Source organism: Crassostrea angulata, chromosome 8 (genome assembly GCF_025612915.1).
Source record: "Crassostrea angulata isolate pt1a10 chromosome 8, ASM2561291v2, whole genome shotgun sequence".
Taxonomy (NCBI): Eukaryota; Metazoa; Mollusca; class Bivalvia; order Ostreida; family Ostreidae; genus Magallana; species Magallana angulata.
The window spans coordinates 11,391,776-11,410,226 of record NC_069118.1 but is presented as its reverse complement, the minus strand read 5'-3'; the positions used below and the strand labels follow the sequence as shown (position 1 = coordinate 11,410,226).

At 32.2% G+C, this 18,451-nt stretch overlaps 1 protein-coding gene across 1 annotated transcript; it reads right to left on the bottom strand.

The window, feature by feature from the left end:
• Positions 1–3,892: 3,892 nt before the first annotated feature.
• Positions 3,893–6,659, bottom strand: LOC128157727 (fucolectin-like). The gene is made up of 2 exons (XM_052820329.1): positions 6,383–6,659; positions 3,893–4,117 (listed from the first exon to the last, which is right to left on the bottom strand). The coding sequence occupies exons 1-2, from the start codon at positions 6,657–6,659 to the stop codon at positions 3,897–3,899; spliced, it is 498 nt and encodes a 165-aa protein (XP_052676289.1). The 3' UTR covers positions 3,893–3,896.
• Positions 6,660–18,451: the final 11,792 nt, after the last annotated feature.

Genomic DNA, 18,451 nt, shown 5'->3' with positions numbered 1-18,451 from the left:
TGCAAAATTCACACATGTTTATCCGGGTTAATTTAGACATGTCATGATGGTGTAATTCGTACAGATCCAAAGTTTATGTACAAGTGTGACCGTTACCGTTAAGTAGTGGCGAGTCTGTCAGGAAACTAAATATATTTTTCTGATTTTTATTTGTTTTTGTTTGGTTTTGTTTTATTTTGGGGGGTTGGGGTTGGGGTTGGGGCGGGTTGTTTTATGATTGTTTTAAAAAATACAAATGCATTCCAACAACAACATTTACGCCAACAAATTATGTTTGGACCCTGGCATTATACAATTTACTATGTACCATAATTATTATGTTTCTGGTGCAGAAAAAATTGAAAGCGCAATGTTAGAACGGCGGGAAAATCGTTTACAGGGACATGGTCACGATTTTGGTCAAAAATTATTTTTTCGATTTTAGTGTTTACAATGCTTCAGTATGAAATTTTTAATAGGCAACCAAAATTTAGTTGTCATTTGTTGAGTTATAAGCGAGTTACAGAGCTTACAATTCTTTGCTATGTAAACAAAGCTTTTGTTTACATTTTGACTGTTGAAGTGAAAATTCCAGTTTAAAACCTCAAATGAATGTGTTAATCGTTAGTAACTGTTTATTTAAGCTTAAAAGGAATAAAAAGATAGACAAATCAGCTTCAAAGAGATTTTTTACTGGTATATTGAACCTATGTAAACAAAAACAGGGCACGAGCCTTGTTTACATGACGAAGAATTGTAAGCCCTGTATCTTTTTTTCATGCTTTATTTCTATTATTACCATTCAATAACATAGTTCTATATATAAAGATAAACACACCAAAAAGACATAACACAAACTTTCACTCTCACACTCATTCTAAATGTACATTTACCACAGTTACTAAGGGGTTACTACAGTATATGATGCATGTCAGAATTACATGTTGATATAGATATATGTGTAATGCCCATTATAGCAAGTAAGCATATGGAGATGATTAAAAATAATTAAACATGAATGTTTGCAATAACATTCTCAATAATTGTCCACCTAGTAATAAATTTATCACATCTCATTTTTATTGCAAACAACTTTTTCTCTACCAAATAATATGCCAATATTGATTTCAATAATTCGCTAATATGCAGATCAGAACTTTTCCTTGATTTGTAAAAAATATATTGTTTTGTTAATAATATCAAAATATTAACAATGTCATTTTTTTCACTTGTATTGCCAAATATTACTTCACTGAATGAGAAGTTTATATCAAAATGACAATAAAATGACAAAAATTGCTCTAATTGCACCCATAATTGTTTACTCTTATGACAATAAAAAAAACATGTTCAACTGACTAGGGTTCTTTTGTACAAAGATTGCATTTGTTATTGCAAGTAATTTTGCAATTAAATAAATATGTGTTTGTTCCTAGAATTCTATGGAATATCCTATATTCCAACCATAATAGTTTAGTGTCTTTTGTACAATTAAATAGTGCATTATAATTTGATTTCCAACTAAATGTATCATCTAACTCAAGTAAAGTTTCCCATTTATGTTCATGTTTAGCACAAAAATGGATATCTTGAATAAACACATTATACACTTCTTTGTTATTTTTTGGTCAAATATTTATAGATACTGGTAGGAGAGGAAATTGCTTATGCGCATAATAGTTGTCATTAATATGTAGACAAATGACTTTTTTTAATCCAAGTACATTGGTAAATGGCAGATTAACACCAAATTCATCAAGCCCTGTATCTTACTTAAAATTCATCGACTGGCACCCGAATTTCATTGATCATTAGAAATGCATTCCTAAAGCATTGTAAATAATAAAAACAGAAAAATAAAATTAGACCAAAATCGTGACCATGCCCCTTTAAACGAAGACGTTATCTAGTTCTAATCCTAAAACAGAAAAAAATGAAAATTGATTTTGAACAAAATTTAAAGACGACATCTTGATAAAAATTCAAAATTAATCAGTAATCAATCATTTTTTTGGGGGTAATTCATTACAGTATAGGAAACCAGTCAGAGCAGATTTGGATTGAAAGTATTTTTGCATCTATGGTTATTTCTGCATGAATAGAATCCCAATTCCATTCTCAGTGAGACTAACTTACTTATGGTTTATTCTGTATTCTGTAATTTATATTTCCTTTTACTTTCGGTAATGTATCAGAATCTCCGTCCTAAATCAAAAACCCCAACCCGGACCAAAGAAGACAGAAAATTTGGTAAAAATGGAATATATCTATAAATTGATTTTGCACATTTGTATTTAATCTGTGGTAGATGGAGTCACATAGAATAACTTCGTACACAATATAAAACAAACACATAGGAAACATACACATACATCATTATTTAGAGTTTGATGTTTACTTTTAATCTACGTGGACATTTGCTCTGCTCCACATTTGAAAGTTTTTAAAGTTCACAAGTCCAGTTAGGTACATTTTTCTCCTTCAGCTGGTTAATGCATTTTGTCAAACTATATCTACAATGAGCAAGGGAAAAATGTACCTAATTTCACTCATATTTATGTAACTATAGTAATGTTTCCCATTATAAACTGGTGAAGTTTTCCTCGTTTGAACTCACTGAACCTTTTATAATGGTTTTCTTGTCTGAACCACCAGGGTCAGGTGACATATTTTTTTAATAAGTGTGTTCGATTTGACCATTTATGCTGTTAAACTTCATTTATGCAAATACAGTATTGTAAGCTGTATTTTTAATGGGAGTGATTTCTGATCGCTAGTTCGCGTACCTACTACTGGCGATAAACAATGTCAGGTGATATGTAAACGAGTCTTCAAGATATGCTTAATTTCTTCATATACATATCATCTGCTGTGTCACGGTCCACCGATTCTATTCGTTTTGATTTTATGAATGTGAACAAAATATGGAATATTGTTAGCATTATCTAACATTTCGCTGCTTCATGAAAACATGAAATTGTAATTATACATTTGCATAAAATACACTTGTTTGCGGTTTGATTAAAAAAACGGACTGATGTAACCTTTACCACGTGATTTGAGGTATTTTTACGAAACAGAATAATAACTTGTCAATTGTTCCTTACAAACATTTCTTGATAGAGCTAACCTAAGTACAATTAGTACCGATGGCGATATACTACGTTACTTAAAATAACCACTCGAATCTAATTTAAATACGGTTTCAACATAAAATAACAAAATATAAGAACGATAATTTCCCCCCACTTATAAGTATTGTAACGTGAATTATATGAATAATTCATTTTATTGTATTTCTGCCAACTATGAGAAACGCAAAGTTTTGAAAAATATTTATTTGTATCATATTCACTTATTAGAACAGAAAAACAATGTGTGAATACGATTTTCTAAGATCTGCTTAATGACACGTCTGCGACGAAAACGGATAATAAATCTAGAATAACTAAATAAACACTCTTGAATTAAACAGGTACTGACTTGCTAAGAGAGCAACACACGACTTGTTGGACTTGAGGAAAAAATGTTGCCAAGGACCGAAAGCCGAAGGCAATTCTGTCGGAAGGTCCAACAATGTAAAACAATTAATGGACATTCGTTTTGTAACTCTACCTCAGAACTTTATGGAGAAATGCGATGTGTTTTAATTTGTGATCATTGTATGTGATGAATGTCGTACACTTCTATATGAGAATAAATATCAGATACCGACAAGCTTGAGACCCGTAAGCACTGAAATATACTTCATATTTTTTTCACACAGAAATGTACTGAATTTTCTTTTCCCTTCAATACATCTTTCTTAGACTATATTAAGGTTCAATAACAGGCGATTTTCTTGGAAAAAGAAAGAATAGAATTAAATATTTTCTTTTATTGTGATTAAATAAAAAATATTATTTCTCAGAGTTACTTTAATGTATTTCACGAACACCCCAGACAAAAACTTCTGCAGGAGTCAAGACGTTCGAATTTCCGTTGACGGTCTGTAATTGTACATAACGTCCCACGGTGTTATGGGGACAAAACACTGTAATCCGCTGACCGGTTGAAGCGTGCCCAGTAAAATGTCCGCAGAAATGCATGTCATGAATGTTCTCTCCAACTGTAAATTCAACATCGTGAAGCTGATCACCTAAAAAAAGGAAATTTATTTCATATAGAAACAGAATAATACTTTATTTATTCACCAATCAAGGGCCCTCGGGGGGGGGGGGGGGGGCATATACAATAAAAAATAATATCATGATTATAACAAATAACGAATGAAATAATAGCCTAGAATGTCCAGGTTCATATTACAGGCAACAATATGCAAAATGATTCATTAATACAATGAAATATATGTATGGGATTTATGCATTTAACTGTGTGAGATTATGCGTGAACACAACAGCTATACAGAAACAAAGTGGCCTGAAAACAGAAAGTACTAAGGGACGGTGCCTTCACAGTCGATTAGACTGGTCTACTTGTACTCAAAGTGTTCAAGCCAGTATGCTTATACATAACAACCCCCCCCTCCCTCTAAAAGTAAATACATTGCATATTATATAGGTATATATAACTATAACCATTATATTCCACCTTTAAGAATCATTTCACTGAGTTGTACAAGTACTTGTAAATCTTCAGTACTTGTAAATCTTCATTTGTCATAAGCCAGTATAATTTTTGGTCATAGTTCATGTATTACATTTTTTTTTACAAGAGTCATTAGCTAAATTGTAAAGAGTATCTCTTAATGCCTTAGTATGATCACATGAGAATAAAAAAAATGGTTTTCATTATCCACTGATTTGACATTACATCTATTAAAGAATCTTTCTTGTCGATGAATGTTCTTTCAATATTAAGTCATTGAGCGGAAATGCGAAAAAGAGTTAAACTTCTCCTCTGCTCAAAATTTTTAAGTAATCTAAGGTAGTTCTCTTTGCCAAAATTTTGCTTAATAGTGCCTGTAGCAACTTTGTTTTTTGTCAGCGTGTACAGTGAATATAGAATTCCATTCATTCATTCTTTAATATAGTATTTAAGTAGACAGTCTCTAAGTGCCTTTATAAATTTTTGTAATGTTACTGACAGCAAACTTTTTGTGCCATCAATACTGTTAGTTACAAATTGAATTGAGCCATACGGGGGGGGGGGGGGGGGGGGGTATTCTCTTCAAACAACTGCTTTGATTCACAATAAGCATTATACAAAAGTGGAAAGGATTGACTTTGGTTCTCAAGTTTGTACCAATAACTTAACATATATCTTATGATATCAAAGTGTAAGGGAAATCTTCCCAGTTCAGTTAGAACAGCAAAGTTTGTTGCATATTAATGTACACCAAGTATTGATTTGCAAAACCACAAAGTGTGTTACAATAAATTGTGTCCACTGCACAACCAGAGATCTGAATTTTTTTGCAAATGAATTAAAATACTAAATTTCCGCTATGTACAATAAAATAGGTTTAATAGTATGATCGAAAATGTGAATTGTGGTTTTGATGTCCGGATTCAGATAAATAACATCCTTTTTAAGTTTGAAAAATGATTTAAAGGCTTTTTGATACAGCTGATTTTGAGCAAGAGAGAATGAGCCCGTGGAACAAAATGACACACCTAAGTATTTGTATTCAGAGACGCATTCAAGTTCAACATCAGCAAAGTAAAACTTTGATTTAGAGAGTCTGCCTGCTTTATTGAATACTATTATCTTAGTTTTTGGATGTATTAATATTGAGAAACCAATCATTGCAGTATTTTTGCAAGATATTAAGCTTTTGTTGCAAACCATCTGCTGATGAAGATAATCAAATTATATCGTCATATCAATATCGCTCAGTCGGTTTATCTTAATGTTCAATTTCATTAAAAGAGAGAGAGAGAGAGAGAGAGAGAGAGAGAGAGAGAGAGAGAGAGAGAGAGAGAGAGAGAGAGAGAGAGAGAGAGATAAAGAGAGGTTTTATCAAGATAACAAGCGGAACAACAATCAGATAATCAATGGAAATATGCAAAGATTTTACTCTTCTGATCAAATAATGAAAATAGCAACATGTAAACAGTGTTTCGATATCTTTAAGAACATCAATAGGAATAAGAATATTATTATGAAATAAAACATAATAGCATAAAGTGATTTTCTATCAAGAATTGGAATTGTTGCCCATGATGTTTTCATGAGATCCGAAGGTTTCTTGTTCTATCATAGTTTTAACATAAGTCTTTATTCCATCGTGTCCAAAATTTCATGATTTGCTGTGTAAGTGCCTTTCATGGTGGTTTTAATTTCACCAAAAATCGTTTTTATATAAAGATATATTTTTATGGGCAATAAAAATTTGTGAAGGGAATTAAAAGCACCATAATACATATCACAGTATATTTAAACCAAGACCCAAAGTACTCACCACAACAGCCAGATCTGGCAAACATTTCTATTTCATGGATTTGAAAATTTGCCTCTAGATCTATCCTGAGCCAAGGTGATTTCTCAGTAGACGTATGGACAAAGTCAGACAGGAGTCCGTTTACAGCGTTAGGTCCCGGAAAATAACCATGATGACCGGAATAAACAGAACTTAAAGTCACTGGTTTTGAATATGCCACATTTGTGAACGCAGCTTTGCTTAAGTTAACATTCACGTGAAAAACACAAATAAGTGCAATTATAAACACCGAGTGCATGGCGAAAAATTGTAAAAGTGAAGTTTGTTTGAGTTTAGCAAGTTTTATAGATATTTGTTTGTTAATGATGATGAATCTATCAGATACCGCTCTCCGTTCTTGTCACAGATGTTTGGTGTACGTGTTAATAACAAGTTAAACGAAACTAAGATAAATCGTATGGCATTGTTGTTTTGATGTCTGTTGCATAACATATCATTCATTCACGTTTTTGGTGTTTACCGGTGTTTAATATCTATCAATTTAAATCCACCTATATATTCAGATATGAGATATCAAGAGTGATTTTGCTTAGTTATATACGTAGGAGGTAATCGGGGAAAAAAAGACCCACTTTTGAATGATAACGACTTTCGGTTAGATTTTGATTTTCGAGTTCGAAGTTCGAGCCATTTACAAGTACCTATATATAAAAAGATTTTTACTTAACTATTTGATAATAATACCAATAGAACAAGAGCAGAGTTTTAATTCATAGCCAAACATTTAGTATATCGTTATTATGGTAAAAAGAAGTAATGAGACGTAAAAAAGGAATGGTTCGTAATATTTATTCTACTATATCAGAACTGAGAAAAAGCCAAATTACCAGTCCAGTCACGTCTACGAATCTCTCTAAAATATAGACCCGTCAATAGAGAAGTTAGTATTAGGACAACAAGCAAGAACAACAAACAGATACACGATATGGAATAAACAACATACCAAATGCAGAATGATGGAGATGATGAATAGTAGAATTTACATTCAATTATAGATTTTGTTTAAAATGAAATTAATCTACCTGTTTAATTTTGATACATTTAAGGCATATGTTTTGCAATCCAATCCAGTGTATTATATAAACATTAAATCTACTATTTATACCAATCAGAACATCATTCGGCCTTTTCCGTCAAGTCGAGAATAACAATCGAAACATCTCGTATTAGACAAAATGTTACAAGGTCAAATCAATATCAATAATATTGTATTTACTGTATATGAATGGTCACATGTATTTATACAGGTCCAAAGTTTAGGTACATTTGTAAAAGCTCTCGTTCTCTGTGGCGAATCTGTCACCAACCTTAATATGCTAGTATTATTCTGATTTGCTTTGATTTTTGTTTTGTTTTGTCTTGTTTAGTTTTGTTTTTGTGTTTTTGTTTGTTGTAAAAACTAGACGCTCGTTGCGAGCAACAAGAGGTCTTTCGTTTGAAAACACCTTAAAAGCGCTATCGGGACAGTTATTTTTTTCATTTCTCAACACTTTCTCAAATTCCAGTAAGCCTCACTTAGGATTTCAACAGAAATATCTTCATATCAGGAAAAGGCGATGTTACTGTGATTTTTGATAAAATTCAAACAAAAATAATTAAAGTCCATTATTTCAGAGACACATTTTGAATCGAAGCACAATTATGGAAGAAGAAAGAGTCGGCACTCGGGGATTGAACCCATGCCGCTTGGACAAAAGTCTACTACTCTAATGTGAATCGATTTTTGAACAAAAATACATATTTTGAATTTATTAAAGCGTGTGCATTGTAATATGGCAGAAAAAATATTAAAAAACAAGGAAAAATGAAAAATGAATGTGTCTGCTTTCTTCCGGTGCGACCGGAAGTGACGGCGGACGTTCGGATTTGCGAAGTGCACTGCAGCTGAAGAATAACAATCATCACTGAAATTTTGATACAGGAAGAGAGAGAAGCTAGGCAGTACGATTACTGAATTTTAAATCTTATAATATTCCCATAAATTGACTAGAGAACTGAAGAGAGAGAAGCTAGGCAGTAAGATTACTGAATTTAAAGTCCAATAATATTCCCAAAAGTTGACTAACATTTCTGACATTTACTTTACATTAACTGTACCTCACTGTACCTTTCACTGACTACCACTGTACCCCAATATACAGTCCTACTGAAGCACTGTACCCTCACTGTATGACACTGAACAGAGAACTGACCAGCGCTGTACCCCACTGTACGCCACTGTACCATTGATTTGAAAATTAAAATACTTCTCAAAATCTTCAGTATGATTTTTTTCTTTGATTTTCACTTTTCTAATATATGTATAGCATTAACATTAGGTACATGGAGAAGAATGCACCAGGTCGTTAAATTTATTTAATGTTTTATTATTTACTAATTTTCATCGTTTTTTTAATGTTAGGATCACAAAATAATGATGTACTGTTTAAGGCATTTTCCCTATCTAGAAGATGAAAAATCTAAATTTTACATGCTGAACCTGATTTTTAAAAAAGTGCATGAATTTCATACATTTATTATGTTAATTTTGTAAACTAGCGGTCATAAGCATATAAAAATACATCTCCCTCACCAGCAAGGATACAAAACAAAGACCGCAGAACATTAACTGTCAAGATTGGAAATATACAGCTAACGTCACCTGTTACAGTCAAAACATTTGAAATGGGCGGGGAAAATTGACGAGGGCGTCTGAGAAAACACTGGATTGAAACTATTGTTATAAGAAGCGTATTGTCAATCCACCTCATCATTTTTAACTTGATATATAAGTTAATAGAAAAACATTTTATTTCATCAATAATAGTAATTTTATTTCATCTATAATAATTGGATCCCCATCCGAGAGAGATTATACGAGTTTTTCAAAAATCGATTCGGTAAAGAAATTGGGTTTTTTTTTATCTGCTTCTTTGATACATCTTTGCCGACTAACACTTTGTAATGAAAAAATTCTGCTTAGTCGGAAAATAAAATAACGTACATATAACACATGTAGCATGGTTAATTATTCCCCTTTTTCTGGAATTCACTCGATACCCCAGTGTTATGTCCAAACGATCAGTGTCATATGAAACGATTTTTTACACTATGATTTTCTTTCATTAATATAAAGCTTGGTAAAACAAATGTTAAAATATTTGAAGTAAGATTTTTTTGCCTTTGCATTACTGAGAAATAACCGTGAAAACTCAGCACTTGAAGAAATTCTTCCCCGCTTATCGTTCTTGATTTTGGGGATTTATGACGTCACACAGACCCGCCGATGTAAACAATGCATCAAAACTAGTGTAATTTTACAGTAGTTTATCGATTTGATTTAAGTAATTTTTGCATATATAAACATGTTTTTCTTTTCAAATGAGATCATTTGATTTCGTAGTACAGATGACTGCGTTTTAATTGGTCGTTAATGAATAAATCTATTATCAGTTTCTCACCAGAGTAATGAAGATCTGCAGTGAAAAATTAACGAAAGAAATGCTCCAACATTAACAGCTGATTAATGAATTATCCTTATCCTTTTGAAATAGAAACATAATTTTTTTCTTCGATACGTATTATGATTGAGCTACATTTAAACGGAATTATTTATAATTTATATAAAGCATTCATTTGATTTATTTTGTCACAATAAAAAGTATAAGGCAAGCCAATGAAAATGTTTGAGGCATTGTGTACATAGTTTGCATTTAAGAGCTGCTGTAAAATGCCGCAATATTATTCTTAAATGTTATTTTAAAATAATATAAATTTATGACTTATTGATATATACATGTAGCAATATCTTTAGAAAATACTAAAGTATACACGTGTATTAACGTTTTATTGAATTATATCGCGGAAACATGGCATGTAAGGATTTAGAAATGTATCGGTAAAATAAATCGGTTGTTTGATAAAAATTGTTATGAACGAATGTGAAGATAATCAACAGACTTTTTAAGAACAAGCATCAATAATAATAAAAGAACGAAAGAAAAAAATTCGGTTAATAAGATAGAAAATTTATGCATTTTTGACCCCGCTGCTTAATCAAAAATTCCGCTTTTTGGGCGAACATGTACATGTTTGTAGACTTTTGTAAAAAAATATAAACATTATAAGATTGATTTTAAATGATTATAATCCCAATCCACCCTGCCGTAATGATTTTTTAAAATCAAAAGTGAATAATCAGACTCTTTTTTTAACAGTGTATTTCAACGATCGGTGTTTACATCTGTTTTTACCTAGGCCCAAACACGTTATCCGTTTTCACACAGTATCGCAGTCACCCGGTCGTCAGAGAGAGAGAGAAAGAGAGAGAGAGAGAAAGAGAGAGAGAGAGAGAGAGATTTCTTAGTGTTTTATAGTGTTCAGGAAATCAATATATAAGCAACATATGTCAATAAACGCACGTATACATGCATGTGTGTATCTATATAATATTTATAAATATTTTAATGTGTACATGTGGCATATATGGTTACCAGTGCTATCTATGCCTAATCATTATCTACTCCACACAAAATTTAATGTCCGCCATAATGTGTACATATGCACTTCCAGACTCCTGTCACTTACCAGCCATCTGTTTACCGTGAACCAAACACAGTAACATTCTAATTTCATTATGCGACACTCCTTACTCAAGCATGGATCTGGAGGGGAAGAGGGGGTCCGTCTCCCCGGAAAATTCAATATTAATAATTTCACATAGTAAAAAGGGAGAGGGGGTCCGGACCCTATCCCCCTGGATAATTTAATTTTAAAATAAAATTCCCAAAATATGCCTCGGAACCCTTAAACGATAGAGAGCTCCGCAATTATAAAACATAGGTAATCACAGATTACAAAGCTCACCGAGACGAGGCATCGCCTTAATGAGGCATCACCTTTATGAGACCGCCTTTATCATATTATATGAACACCATCCTTTATGATCTTGGATATTCATGGATTCTGTTTTGACACAATATCGTATATCATCTGTTAAAAAATTGTATGATAATCATATGATCATTTGTTAATCAATACAATGATATATAATCCTATCATACTTACAATATGTATCATATCAAAGGAAAAGAATGTTTCAATATGCGGATGATACAATTATGTTTTTAGATGGAACAGAAAAAAAGTTTAAAATCAGCTTTAGATCTTCTCTTTCAATATTCAAAATATTCAGGGTTAAAACCAAACTTCGGAAAAACCAAGGCCATTTGGATAGGGTCAAAGTTAGGAAACAAGTTTATTCAGCTTGATGAATTTGGTTTTAATCTGTCATTTACCAGTGTCCTTGGATTAAAAAAAAGTCATTTGTCTACATATTAATGAAAACTATTATGTACATAAGCAATTTCCTCTCCTACCAGCATCTGTAAATATTTTACAAAAAAATAACAAAGAAGTGTATAATGTGTTTACTCAAGATATCCATTTTTGTGCTAAACATGAACATAAATGGGAAACTTTACTTGAGTTAGATGATACATTTTATTGGAAATCAAAGTACAATGCACTTTTTAATTGTACAAAAGACAGTAAACTATTATGGTTGGAATATAGGATATTCCATAGAATTCTAGGAACAAACAAATATTTATTTAATTGCAAAATTACATGCAATAACAAATGCAATATTTATACAAAAGAACCTGAGTCAATTGAACGTTTGATTTTTTTATTGTCATAAGAGTAAACAATTATGGGAGCAATTAGAGCATTTTTTGTCATTTTGATATAAACTTCTCATTAAGGTAACTCTGTACCTATAAAATTATGGGTTTAAAGTTGAAAAACTTAACTTTTTTTTTAACTTATTGGACTTTAATTTCATAAAAAAATAAATAAAATATATGTGTATCCATACTATTTAAGATGTAAGGTAATAAAAACCAAAGGCTGAAATAATCATCTGAAAATCACACTTTTTTTGTTTGAAAATTAAATACAAGTGGCTGGATACTTGTTTGTCTATTTAAATTCTATTGCTTACTATGTCAGAAAACTAAAAATAATTAAAAAAAAAAGAAAAAAATGTTTACATTACAAAAATTATAGCATTTAGATATATCACTTAGAGAAAAATAGAAAAGAGTTATTTCCCTTTGTCATTATTGAATTATGTCGAATATTAGGATAAAAAACGCTTATTAAATATCTCCAAGTAAACAATGATTTGAGTTTTTGATGTGCACCTATAATAACATAGAAATTACAAATCTACTTGCAAGAATTTCAATGAATTCATGGTTTATGAAAAATGTATGACGTCACAGGAGGGTGGATTTACTATATATTTTTTACAAATCAAGGAAAAGTTCTGATCTGCATAGTAGCAAATTATTGCAATCAATATTGGCATATTATTTGGTAGAGAAAAAGTTGTTTGCATTAAAATGAGATGTGATGAATTTATTACTAGGTGGAAAACTATTGAGAATCTTATTGCAAACGTTTAATTATTTTTAATCATCTCCATATGCTTACTTGCTATAATGAGCATTACACATATATCTATATCAACATGTAATTTTGACACGCATCATATACTGTAGTAACCCCTTAGTAACCGTGGTAAATGTACATTTAAAATGAGTGTGAGAGTGAAAGTTTGTTTCATGTCTTTTTGGTGTGTTTGTCTTTATATATAGAACTAATGTATTGAATGGTAATAATAAAAATAAAGCATATGGAAAAAAAGTCAAGGGACAATTTCAAATAAAGAACCCGTTAATAATTTTGTAAAATTGAGAGTTGCTGTACTTGAAGGCTTATGAGTGTTGTAATGATTCATGAAATGAATTTAAATGATTATCTTTAGTTAGAGGTATGTCTCCTGTTTGAATTGGTATGCAATATGAAGGCTCCTTCTGTTAAGTGCATGAGAAGCAGGAGTACATTTTGAAACTTGCAGCTATGACTGTTGTGTTGACTGCACAGTGATATTGCAAGTTACAAATGTTAGGTTATATAACTCGGAATGTAGGTGGATGGGACATTATATACCTTTTTACAGGCTATGAGGATGTACCAAGTTTATTTTCCACCAAGACAGCAACTATATCATGAGCCCAAGCCGAGGGAAATAGGTGCTGTCGAGGGGGATAATAAACTTGCTATTGTCCAAATAGTAAATATGTATTTTATTATCCAAAAAATCTTTATTTGTCGGCAATGCAGATTTTTTTTATGATAAACAAATCAGAGTTATCGGACTAAGAATTTAATGCAGCGATCGAATTACATCAGAGGTGTTCCGAGTTTGAAAATGAGAGAAATTGAATGAAAATGAGAAAATGAATCTGGAGCATAGCTTCTCTCCCTTTGGCTCAATCTGGCTTATACTTCATCCACAGAGTGCCTTTGGGTAAAGGGTTTGCAGTAACCTTGAACCATATTTATAGGTATAAGGTTAAGGTAATCGCAGAGTTATGTATTAAATCCTTGACTTTTTATTTTTTTTTCAACTCAAATTTTTCGAAAATGCTTGCATCGATTGCTTTGAAATTTACAGGTATTATGCGTATTTAAAAGATCTCTATGATATGATGAAAGTATTTGATGACGTCATCACATTCGTCACATATCGACGTTTTTCACGTTTTAAAAAGTGATTTTGTCCGGATCGTTTCTCATTTTTCATTAAAGATAAAGCTTTGAGATTTACAGAGAAGATAGAACTATCATTTTACTTATTTAATAAGGCAGGGAACTAAATTTGGACACTTCCGGTCGGAACCGGAAGTAAAACTATTTTCTTTGGGTTCATGATTTTTAATATCAAAAATTAAACATATGTATCTTTTTGAATTGGACGATGCATTACAGAAATATCTGGGTTTAAAAATTGATTTTTTTGAAATAGCGTTAAGCTCAAAGTGAAATTAACTAATACCAAAAATAATTCTAGTTTTGGTTATTGGTACTCAATCGCAACTTCTCTTTCCTTTCCGACAAGCTCGGAAAAACACCTCAAATGATTAAAATCACCGGATGTTAGAATTTTAAATAAAATGGAGTCGCTTCCCATGAAATTAAGTAACGGCTAGACAGTCTTGTATGTCGCTTCTGTGTTATATTTTAGTGCATATCGTTTACTTTAATGAAGTATAGCTCACATCTCAACAGATCGTAAAATGTGTTGAATTTATATCAAGTTTTATAAAAAGGGAGGGGTGTTTTCGAGGTGTTTTCCGAGCTTACCGGAAAGGCCCGAGAAGTTGCGATTGAATTCATACTTTGACATAATTGGAATTTTTTTGGTAAGTCGTTCTTGGAACCGTAAATGTTTTTGTTAACTCATACATAAAATCATTCGTATTTTGTTAAGTCATACCAAGAATTATTCGATTTTTTTATCTTTTTGTTTAAGTTACTCTTGTTATTGATTTAAAAACTCTGCTTCTTGCAGGAACATCAAGCTTTACTCTCGACGTTAACGGAAGACACACTCGTTGCTATGCAACGAGCTTTGCTCTAGTTTACTTTTTCTGACCTTTTTTGGAGCGCTTTTTCTCAAAAACTATCCAACCAATTCGCACATTTTCAGGACTGATAAAGCATGATCAGTGCTACACACTATAAAATTTTCAAATGATGACGTCACTTCTGGTTTCAGATATTGACGATTTTGTAAACTTTTAAGGGTTATTTTGTTCACGAATCTCCTCCAAAACTAATCGAGATAGAAGCTTGAAATGTTCAGGGATTGTAGATGAATGTATGTAGATGTACCATCATGCTTCCAATGATGAAAATTGCCAAAGACCCCGAAGCTCGCCTGAGCCTGAAAATTGGCACCACATTTTTTCACGAAATTTTCGTACATTTTTTGTAATATCTTTTGTATATATATTTTTTGTTACAACATGTAATGCAAAAGTTGTTTTAAATTTCACGGGCTTTCATTTGATATCAAGAAAAAGGGCATTGCCACTCAAATTAGGGGCCAAGAGGGCCCTAAAGTCTTCTTACTCTTTACTGAACAACAATTTGTTATTAATTATAGAAGCAAAAGTGTTTATTGCAGAGCTGTTTATCTATACAGTACCATACTTAAGTCATATATTACGTAATAAGGGGTTTCAAGGGGCCACAAGTTATTTGAATTTGATCATTAATATCTGAAAAAGGAGAACTATTTTTTAAAAAGCAATATATTGCAGAAGTTGCTCAAAATTATGTTCTGTACAATATGTTTTTTAAATTTTTTTGTTGTTGATGGCCCCATTAAGGAGCTGAAGGGTCGGCCCCTTAAACACATTTGTTCAGATATCTCAAGAACGGTTATTAATTTGTCAACACTGTTGAATGAAATATGTTCATATTTGCAAGACCTTTAATTTGATATCAAGAAAAAGGGGCTGGTTCAAATTAAGGCCCAAGAGGTTTTAAAGGGCCTGATCATGAATATCTAGAAAAGGAGAAATATTTTGAAAAGCATTGTAGAAGAAAAATTGCTCAAAATAATGTTCTTAACAATATGGGATCTAAAAAAAATCGTTGGCAGCCCCAGTAAGGAGTTCGGCCCCTAAAACACAGTTCGGATATCTCTAGAACAGTTAACAATTTATGAATACTTGTTGAACAAAATATGTTTATATTTTCAAAACCTTTCATTTGATATCAAGAAAAAGTAGCTGACTCCTTACATTAGGGGCCGGGAGGGCTACATAGTCTTTTAATAATAACTTATTTTTTAGCGATAATTCTTTTATTAATCATACAAGAAAAAAATAAGAGGTTATTATTCATAATTAAAAACTGAAATCCATTTTAAAATCAGATAATGCATTACAGAGATAAAGGGGTTTTTAAACTGATTTTTCCGGAAATTTTTATTCTTGGTTAAGAAAATATTTTAAGTTAAGAGTTAAATTAAATCGTACCTCAAATTATTCGATAATTCTTATCGTACTTTTACACATTCCGATTTGTATTTGCTAAGTTGTTCTTGATAAGATTTTTTGTTAATTCGTACTAAGAATCATTCGGATTTTGTTAACTCGTACCAAGAATAATTTGATTTTTTTCTTTCTGTCCTAGTCTTTTATGTTTATTGGTTTAAGAACTCTGCTTCTTACAGGAACGTCTAGCTTTACTTTCGACATTAACGGAAAATCCACTCGTTGCTTTGCAACAAGCTTTGTTCTAGTTAATTATACAATTGTATCTTCTTCTACACATATACATTATGAAGTCACAGGCACCTGGCGTTGTAAATTGTTCTCATATAAAAAATAAAATAAATGCCCTATATTTAAGTATACAAACGGTACCCATCGCTACCATCTTGCATTTATTTCAAACTGTCAAATCAGCTGAAAATTTCGGTTAAAATTCATCTACAAAAATTATTTTGCGATCCTCTCCGTCTTCCGATCGGCGTTTCAAAACTTAAGCTTACAACTATTCCAACCAAAACGGTGCATTACACCTGCCACTAATAAAATTATTCCTCAATCTGCATCTACTGCTTAAGATATACGACAAAACTCTAACGGGTAGACGGAAGTTGAGGTGATTGCGTCATACTTCTGGTAATAGCGCTGATAGAAATATTTAAAAGGCGTCTATTTTAAATCCGAACAACATACAAGTTAACGAGGCCGAGTACAGAACGAGTACGCACTCTTTCGCGCAGCGTTTCATTTGAATTGTGACGTCATCTTTTTGCTTGGTTGACGCCATGGCGTGATAGTTTCAACTGCAAATATTCAGCGAAATTTGTTGAAAATGGATCGTTTGAAACAAAAATTTCTGCTATATTGTGGAATAAACATAAATGTGTCGAAGAATAAGCTATATTTGGGCTCGGGTCGAAAACGTAAAGAGGGTTCAGCAAGCCTAGCCCTCTGTCACGTTTTCTTAACCCGCCTAAATATCGCTTAATTCATATATTCCAAGACAGTAACCATGTATTTCATTTTAATGACCCTTATTATGTGATGTTATATATTTTTTTTATTACTTGAATATGTCTGAATGTTTTAATAATACTTTAAAGATCACCTTTTCCGCCTTTGTCAAATAAAAAATAGGCATTATCTGCCAAATCTGGGAAATAGGGCGTACAAAAATCAACTTTGATAAGACCCCTGGAACAAACCAGGAGGTAAAAGGTTTTTTTTATTTGACCATTTGATGCTTTTTAGCGATAACTTTAATATGTAGAACAGAAAAAGAAATCCCTAGGGCAGAAGTTTTTAAAAAATGTAAAAAATATGCAAAATTGATACATTTCAAGCAAAATCCCATAGGGACCTATGTTAAAGATTAACAAACTTTGAGATGACCCTCTAAACAAACCATGTGGAAAATGTCTTATTTTTTAATCTTAAAATAACAATTATATCAGTAGAAATTCATGTAAAAAAATATCTCCCAAAATCTAGGGCAGAACAAATTAGACCCGGCCTCGTTAAAATCAAGAAAAGAGATACTATAAACTGTGACTTATAACTTTTATTTCACAAACATTATTTATTAAACATGTTTATAAATGCATTTATTTTGAAATATTGAATCAAACACACGGTGCAGGGGAATCTCATTTACATTTCTACTACAGTTATTTCCGAGATCAAAAAAGAGATGCCGCGGACATTATTCTCCAGTATACCACGAACTGTAACGTGCAAGGGGGTCACTGCCTGGATCCCCGCGGGCCCGTACCCGAGATAGAATCGGATAGCCCTGATTGCTGCCAATATTTACAAGTGCAGACTTTAATCACCGCTCCTGCACATATATAGGTACTCAACGTTACGCAGGCAGGGATGACCGCACACCTACGCAACTGAACAGGTACCAACGTTAACGCAAGCAGGGATGACCGCACACTTGCGCCAACAACCCTAACGCAAGCAGGGAGTGCCGCACACTTGCGCTAGAAAGGCTAGAACATCAGCAGGGATAACCACACACTAGTGCTCCGCCGCAACCACCACCAATACAAGCAGGGATGACCGCACACTTGTATTAGTGCGATACAGAGCAGGGATGACCGCACACTCTGTATCGTAGGTTAGAAAACACGAA

What these genes read in the sequence shown, in the direction of transcription:
- LOC128157727 (XM_052820329.1), bottom strand. Translation starts at nt 6,659, where the DNA reads ATGCACTCGGTGTTTATAATTGCACTTATTTGTGTTTTTCACGTGAAT. An exon ending in TGCCAGATCTGGCTGTTGTG is followed by an intron (nt 4,118 to 6,382) that starts GTGAGTACTTTG and finishes TCCTTTTTTTAG; the next exon opens with GTGATCAGCTTCACGATGTT.